Below are 8,932 nucleotides of genomic sequence, written 5' to 3' on the forward strand. Positions count from 1 at the left end.
GATGATTGAATTTGTATATTTTTTTTGGGTTAAATAATAGTTTATTATAATAAAGTTGATATGAAATTATCACATAATATCACAATTTTTATGAAAATCGCCACAAAATCTCACAAAATACACAAAAATTAGATTCACAACACAACGCAAAATTAGCTTTTATCACACACAAAATTTGCCTTAGACCGCCACAAAAAATCATCTATCCCCTAGATACTGCACGTAAGTCACTGGTCACGTTATAGTTATAAAATTATGCTGAAATTAGGATGTGTGACAAATAATATGTGATGAATAGGATTTTAGCTACTAAAAAATTTCTCTGTCCCTCCCTCAGATATTTATGAAAGTGAGGGATGTAGGCTCGGGTCATTTGTCATTTTGGGAAGCCGTCATTTGTTATTTCAAGTCATTGATCAAGAATATTTAAAATTGTTCAAGTGACTTATTTGATTGGCCTAAATTTGGACATTAAGTTCATTTACATAAATCATGCAATAAATCACACGACTAAATCACGCGATTGACCGGCATTACCTATATACCCGTATGAGCTCGCTTGTTGGGCACTTGGGCTACGAAATTGTTTCATATTAAATCCTTTATTACCTTATTTAAATATCTAACTAATTCGGAATAGGTTAAAACTTTGAATTGTTAGAATTGTTAAGCGAAGAGTATAAGTACCGCATAATGTAACTGTACAGACAAATTGGGAAAAAAAAAATTTTTTTTTCGAGAGTTTTTTTTTCGTCAAACTTTATGCATTTCATGCATGCAAATAACAAAGAAAAGTGAGGGAATGCAGGAACAAGATTGTAAACATTCAAATAGCGTAAATAGCGTAAGAATTATTTTCAAATAACAAAGAAAGTCATATAATAATGGTTCTTGTATTTTTGTTTGGCACAATTACGTCATAAATATAATTATATGGAAATATGTTGATCGGCGTAAATTTGTAAAATACATATGAATTTGGACTAAACTGTCAACTAATAAGTATTAAAAAAGAAAATTTTAAACTTTTTACCGATTTTTATTTTATTATGGGCGAAATTCTACATTATTGACATCAGAAAAGGATATAAAAAGAAAATAATAATATCATGCAAAAAAAGGAGATCTTTATTTGTATTATTTTTTAAAACAATACAATACAACTTTTTTTAGAATAATCATTCGTTAACCAATTAAAGAAAACGCGGGATTTTAATGATCAATATTTTTAGACATTAGTAGCATTAATTTCTATTGGTCGCCGCAGTATTCCTTATGACCGGCTTGGGTATTTATCATGTAATACTGTATAGGATCGAAAATCGAATCTTTTCAAGATTTTTCTTATAGATGACCTTAAATCAGTTTCTAATTTCAGCAAAAATAATCAGCACTTGACCAACATGAAAAATTACTTTGGAGTCAGGTTAACTTATATGTAAAAAATTGCTGAGAATCGATTCTCGAGAATCGATTTTACTATGTTTTGTCGATTTTCGATTAATAGATTCTAATCCCTAATTGTATAACATTCCATAAACTGAAGAAGTTCTTTATCGTTCTTTTCGTGTATTTACACCTATTAAACATATAGCATAGCTATATTTATTACACGTGCACAGTGCATTCGTGTTGTTTTAATTTCTTGTAATAAAGGGCAATTAACAACTAAATAATTTGTAATTTGTCCAACGTTCACAAAAAAAATTCTGCTTTAATTTAGTATTATTCTTATAAAAATATTGGTTTGTCAAATTTACATTTTTAATATAATTACAAATAATACATAACTAAAAGCTAACAAATATTAATATCATGTATTTACTGAACTAGCAGAGTATGTCAAATATGAGTGTGAGAAATTTCCATTCTTGATTACAAGTAATTTCTTCATTTTCTTCCTCAATAATAATTTGCTTTGCTTTCTTTGTACTTTAGTTGGCTGTATACTATAAAATTAATACGAAAAAAATAATTGATTCAATACATATGGAAGTTGGTCGATCGTTTGTTGTGAGATCAATATCAACTTGATATAACGTTCGATTAATAGCATCTTTGAGCTCTTAGATGATCTGTGAATCTGTCTCAACATATCCGCAAGAGATAATGTAGCAAACATCATTTCGTGGCCTTTAATCCCAGAATATAACACATCAATTTTCTCTACAATAATATCGAAACATCTGTGATTACGTTGTAAGAATCGAAAGGTTTTTTCTATCTTGCTCTTACTTATCTTGGCTGATAAAACGGAAGTTTCTGACCATAGACAGTAAAATAAGTCCTTTTTAGGAGACATAATAGGACATAATGATGCGGACAATAAAGAATCAACTCGTATTTATATGATATTAGCGAATAGAGTTATAAATTTTAACTTTACATTAAATTTACTCTATATTTATCGCTACACAGAGTTTTTGATACAAAAAAAAATTTATTGTGATTGACAAGACCGTCGTAAAAATCATGTGGAAATGTGTAAAGGAAAAAACATTGAAGATATAATTATAGTATATACTGTATAAATCAAAAAAACTTTCGGTTTTTTAATTACCTAATTATATTATTCAGCTAATACAAAATAGGTTAGATATATATATATGAGAAAATGGATATAAATACGCTTATTGAGAAAAAAGATTTTTTTGTTTTTTTAATGCATGCAAATAACAACAAAGGAAGGTAAAGAAGGAATAAAGTTCAAAACTTGAACTATTATAAACTTTTCTTTGTAATTATTACGCTATTTTAAATAATTACCATCACTTTATCACTTTATACGTCATAAACATATTTAAATTATAACTCGTTAAAATTATTCTCCTTATATTTAATTTGGGCGTAATTTGCATATGAATTTGGTTAAATGGCATTAAATCGGCAATCAATAGTCTTATGTCAATGGATATTTTAACTTTTGCCGAGTAAAAACTTGATTTATTATGTGCGCTTAATTATTGCGAAAATCCATGGTTTAAAAGTCAGTAGATATAAAAAGAAAAAATAATCATTTTATGCAACAAGGAACTCTTTATCCGTATTATTTTTTTTTTAACAATACAAATTTTTCTTTTAATTACCCAATTTATTAGTTAATCAAATAATTGTTGATCATATATATCATGTGATATAATATTATATTGATATAATCTTACTCATAAAAAAAAATTGTAAACAAATCGTCACAAACTGATTCTACTTTTTTGGTCATTAGAACGTTCTCTCGCCGTTTTTTTTTCGTGCATTATTTCCTTATACAAATTTTCATTACAAAGAAACAAGATAATTATTTAAAGGAAAGGACTCTACAAGCGGATAAAAAAATTATAAAAATTTTTTTTAAAAAATAATATTCTTCGATATGAATTTTTTTGCAAAACTTGGCGTTTGTTTCTTAGCAATAATTTTACTTATCTTATCCTTCGCTGGGCTAGCTTCTTTTTCACTAGGTGAGAACTTATTGATAAAAAGTTTTTTTTCAGCGGAAAAAAATATATTTGATCGGTATGGTTCGCTTAAAATATTCATAATTTTTTTTTAAAAAAAAAATCAGAGGTTGCGAAGATCGCCCTTTTTAACCAGACAAATGGCGAATTAAAACTACATCCTATGGATTATGTGTAAGTAATAAAAGATATTAAATGTACTTAATAATTTGAAATGATTTATTAATTGGTTATCGATCTTATAAAAAAAACAGATACCTAACCGCGCTCGTCTTAGGCAGTAAGTTATTAATTTAAAAAAAGTAAAATTTTTTGAAATTTTAATAATTGTTTACTAATTTTTCGTAGTGAGTGGTTTCTATTGCTGCCATTCTACTAAAAGTGATGAAAATAATAATAATTATCATTATGGAATAAGGTATTTATATTAATTATATTTTTTTGATCTAAAAAGCGATAAATATAATTAACCTACCTATTTGAATTATACTTATTTAAGTGGAACTCTAGTTTCCTTAGCGATCATGAGTAAGTTAATATGACAGTGATTTATACGTATACAGTATCTTGATCTTGGTAATTTATTAACTTAATTCTTTTTTTAGTTTTATATACTATTTTTACAAAAGATGAAATGGGAGATATTCCATTTTTTTGTCCTGCAAATTATCCTTATACGTCAACTTTAATTCGTACCGCATGTCAAGTAAGAGCCGCGAATCTATTAATAATGTGGATATCTCCTGCTGTAGCGTTCTTTTTGGTTATTGCTGCACTCATAATTTCTTTTTGTTGTTGTGCTGGTAAAGACAACTGTTGCATTGCATAGTAATATAATCTTATAGGAGAATTTCATTTCATATTTTTCTAATTTTTGCTTAAAACCTTTTTTCATTATTATCATGTATATATATACCTGTATATTTTGATGCAATTAATATTGATCAATTTATAAAATTTATAATAAAAAAAATACTTTAGAATTTTAATAAGAAAAATAACAACCCGTTGATCGTTTGTGATTAAAAAGTATTTGTTAATGTTATGTCGAGATGAATTACTAATTAATTATTAAGTTACATATAAAATATGTGCAAACGTTTGATGTTTTTTCTTTTCTTCAAAATTTCAAAATTCGGGAACCAAGTTTTTTTATTTGTCATAAACTTGAACATTCTTTTATACTCGTTCTTTATCTCTAATTTTTAGCAATAATAATTTCATATACGGATTAATGTGTAAAAGAATCTTTAAAAATAAGTTTCATAACCGCTAATATGAATATTCTTGATTGATTTCGGCTTCAAAATGGAAATTTGTTAATAATATTTAAACTATATTCTGCGTAATTGTTTCTGAAGTAGTGACGTACATAACGTACGTACTATTTCATAAAAAAAAACAAGTGATAAATTTATTAACGAGAGAAAAGAATGCGCCGGCAAATAAAAATTTCAAGATTTGATCCCAGAAATATCTGCCTCGAATATTTTATTTCAATGAAATTTTTCTTTCGAATTCTTGCTCGTATTATTGCTCTTCGTTTTACGCGAAATCTTGAAATCTTATTCATGAATTATTATAGCTTAATTATCAATTTATTCATCGATTAATGGTTATATTTTTTGTGTAACTTAGCAATGGAAATATGCATTATGCAGTGTATTTATCCGTTACAAGCTAAAAATCAAATTCATATCCCATTTATTCTATATTTGAACTCGCAATATGTAAACCCAACAATGATTTTAATTCAATTACAAATATTCTTTATTTCCATAGATGAAAAGTTGAGTAAAAAAAAATTTTGTGTAACATTTTTATATAGAGTACGTTCATAATTTTGAAACTTGCAATATTAATTTCACATATAATTCTATACATTATTCATTAATACCCAGGTCTATCCTAAGAATATACTCTAAAGCCTATTTCATTACTATTTCTTGATAATCTGATATGGTAATTATTTGTTTATACAAGAATGAATCATATTTTTGACTTCTGTAATCAAAAATATAGTATCAACTTGCTATTAATATTCTATTATATACCTTTCTTAACTCCCTATGTTATCAAGTTCAATTATGAATAGGCAGATATTAATTAATGTAAATACATTTTATTAGATGATAACAAATTTAATAAAAATAAAAATAATTACCTGTTTGCATTCAAAATTGTTGAAAAAAAACATCCAATCAGGATAATCGGTATCGTCTTCTAGCCACTTTAAGGCTTGCCATTTTAACATGAATAGAATGAATACATATGAATATTCTTACTACTTATAAGTAAGAAACTGTTTTTATTATTCCAATCCACGTGGAATATAATATGCAGATTTATATATACTTTTTTCTTTACTATATGTGAACTCATCGTAAACATCACCCGGAACAACGAAAAAAGTTAATTTTGGATCTAAAGAAGTAGTGAGAATTGTTCTACATTGGGAATGATTCGTGGTTGAGATTTCCACATTCTTCACATTATTCCTTTTTTTTACCCTAATTCCTTTAATCCTTACCTAACTTAATCTTCTTTCCCTTACCCTATCCTAATTTTATATCGTCATATTTAGGACCTTTGGCATTAACTATATATCAGATGTTTCTATTCCTTAAATATATCTTCCCTGTCCTGATTCTAATGACAGCATGAGCTTTTAAGTTCGTCAATCATCCACAAAATTATGTATCTTATGGAAGTCATTTTCCAAAATATTCAATTTTAAAGCTCTATTAAGATATTAATTAGGATTTTCTTCTAAAATCTTCATATAACTTGACAAATTCATAAATTATCCCTTCATAAGGCTGAAACCAATCCAGGTTCAGCATTAGGCCAAGATTTAAATCGGCAACTTTCGGTCAAAAGAAATTAGGTGAATCAATTTCAGATGATCCTTTGAATGTTTTCAACTCGACCGTCATAAATGTTCGGATAAGACATTCTGAAGTTGTGAATGGTCGATCTAATATCGCAACTTTGAGGTAGTTCTATTTATAAACAATAAAATAAAGCATATGAAAATCAACGTTAAATAAAATCAGAGTTTCAATTTTGACTTTATAAGGTCATCATGACTATTATATAACCCTTATATTAGTCATAGTATTTCACCTTTTTTCTTTAAAATTAAGGATCAAAATAAATATCATTACTTTTAATTTGATAAATTAATGACTTACTTTTAACTTGTTATTTACATATTAATATAAAGATTTCATTGTCAATAAACCATTAAAGCTCTTCTTCAATATTAATTTCTATATGAGATTTATTCATAAGTGTTTTCATCTTTTTATCAAATTCACCGCCCACTTTTTTGGTCGGAATAGTGACTTTCCTTAGGTTATTATAAAAATATTTTTTTTAAAAAAAAAAAAATTGAGTAGCCCTAACTGTGTTATTATTGTTATTTTCAAAATGGTTGAAATTCTACATAGAGAGAGTAAAAGAAAGAAATACACGTGTGTAAAAAATTGTATCAAAAAAATATGTATCAATACATAAAAGTACTTAATATCAAAATATGTAAAACAATAACTTGTTAACAAATCAAATTTGAATATATTAAAATAACTATATAAAAAATAATTGTAGTACTTTTAATGACATAAAAAGCTAAAAATTATCGCCAATCAGATCAAGACATCAAACATGATAATTAACTTATGACGTTTCTATTGTTTATATTGTTTATATTTAATGTTTATATCAGATATTGTTTATATTTTAATATTTATTCATTTTACCTTGAGACTTTCAGATTAAATTCTCTTTTATATTTAAATTTTAATACGGAAAATGGATTTGAAAGAGAAGGGTATATCATATAAACTTAATTTGTTGAGTCTTTGTTGTTGTTGTTATAAATTAAATAAGAATATTTTTATCACTTTTTTTTCTTCTTTTTTTTTTAGTTTTGAGTGACGAAGAAAATGGCTTAAACACATCTCAATATTCGGATGATGATTCTACTTTACCATTTAGTACAGATTCTGAAGATGAAAAAGATTATTTAAAAAGTCTCGAGCAAAAGAATATACCTTCATCAAAATTTACTTGTATCAAAAGAAAATACTTAAAATTTAATCCCGGATCAAAAGAGTTGATGATAGAAAGATCATTGCAAGATAGAAAAATTGTAAAGATCGGTGAAGTATGGTTTTCTCATCCTATGTATGATGATCGGTCATCACCAGAAGACTCTTCTTCAGATGATGAACGAAGTGTGAATAATAAAAATATCTCTTATAAAGTATGTGATAAAAGATTCAGATTGTAATGATGAGGGTGTATCATCATCATCAACTTTAAAACTGAAGAGAGCGAGGATAATACGATAAAAGAGAATAACGTAAAATCTATTTTTATTATACAGCAGAATCATATTGAATCCCTTTCAAATATTATGGATTTAATAGTAGGAACATCCGAAGAGTCAGAACAATTTGATGAATTATATCAAGCGAAAGAAGCTATGGAAATAGATTCTAAATCTTCATGGAATATTGTAAAAACATCCGATGAAGAATCAGATCAAATCGATGAACTTCATCAAGAGATTGAAGGTAGTAATTCTAATTCATTTAAAAAGGAGTTTCTAAATGACAGGGAAAGGTTATTAATATGATTTGATTTGGACTTTATTGTAAGAAAAAATAATGAAAAAAAATTAGTTCTGGTGAAAAATTAGAAGCTCAGAGTCCATATATACCCAATGAAAAAATATTAGGATATTATTACTATTATTAGTAACATTTAGTACTTCAATTCTTGTCATCCTAATGAATTAAAGATCATTTAAACGAGAATTGAACTATTATTACATTAAATAATAAATTATTTAAACGTTCTATTTGTGCACGATTTAAAATAGGATTCATCTGAAGTGATATAATTCGCAAGAAAATTTTTTGGCCCTTGTTCAACTGTGTCTAATCAGCCTAAATATTTTTTAAGTATTTGATATATTATTTAAAATAATTTCACTTTATATATCAAATAATAGAATACATTTTTATTTGTTTTTAATAGTTTGTGTAATTTATTGATCTTCTCTCTTGTCATAAACTAATTCTTGGTGGCAGACTTAGAGAAGAACTACGTCTTACGATACACGATACACGATATACACGTGAATGATAGAGGTTTAGGTCAAAATTTTTTAGTGTCTAGTTGGATATGATCGTTTGATAACAAAGACTATTAAAATGTAACATTGTATCGAACGCGTAAAATGACATTATGCGTGTCCATTTTTTCCCCGCTTTTATATAATATAAAAACGATAATTCACGCATATATATTAAACTTTTAAAAATTGTCCAAAATTTTTTAAAATTTGTTACAGAATTTTTTCAAAATTGTGTTCTCCTTTGACGAAGAATAAAAACAAAACCAAAAGTTAACATTCATTAAATCCTATGATGCGTTAAAACTTACACTCCACGATCTTATTTCTAAGGTTA

General features: G+C 26.4%; 2 protein-coding genes across 2 annotated transcripts; both read left to right on the forward strand.

Annotated features, from left to right (window-relative positions):
• The first annotated feature begins 3,358 nt into the window (after nt 1–3,358).
• On the forward strand, nt 3,359–4,439 carry OCT59_013567 (uncharacterized protein). The gene is made up of 6 exons (XM_025312461.2): nt 3,359–3,455; nt 3,560–3,626; nt 3,707–3,732; nt 3,801–3,870; nt 3,952–3,980; nt 4,058–4,439. Exons 1-6 carry the CDS (start codon nt 3,368–3,370, stop codon nt 4,279–4,281), a joined length of 504 nt encoding a protein of 167 aa, XP_025189785.1. The 5' UTR covers nt 3,359–3,367; the 3' UTR covers nt 4,282–4,439.
• Nucleotides 4,440–7,265: 2,826 nt separating this feature from the next.
• OCT59_013568 (uncharacterized protein) lies at nt 7,266–8,094 on the forward strand (the record flags this gene model as incomplete). Its single annotated transcript, XM_025323820.1, has 3 exons — nt 7,266–7,284; nt 7,382–7,719; nt 7,843–8,094. 3 exons carry the CDS (start codon nt 7,266–7,268, stop codon nt 8,092–8,094), a joined length of 609 nt encoding a protein of 202 aa, XP_025189786.1.
• Nucleotides 8,095–8,932: the final 838 nt, after the last annotated feature.

The sequence above is a fragment of the Rhizophagus irregularis genome, chromosome 21 (assembly GCF_026210795.1).
Source record: "Rhizophagus irregularis chromosome 21, complete sequence".
Lineage (NCBI taxonomy): Eukaryota > Fungi > Glomeromycota > Glomeromycetes > Glomerales > Glomeraceae > Rhizophagus > Rhizophagus irregularis.

Bases quoted from the DNA above. Each gene is read 5' to 3' on its own strand.
- OCT59_013567 (XM_025312461.2), top strand. From the start codon at position 3,368: ATGAATTTTTTTGCAAAACTTGGCGTTTGTTTCTTAGCAATAATTTTA. The intron at 3,733-3,800 runs GTAAGTTATTAA...AATTTTTCGTAG, and splicing joins AACCGCGCTCGTCTTAGGCA to TGAGTGGTTTCTATTGCTGC. The intron at 3,871-3,951 runs GTATTTATATTA...TACTTATTTAAG, and splicing joins AATTATCATTATGGAATAAG to TGGAACTCTAGTTTCCTTAG.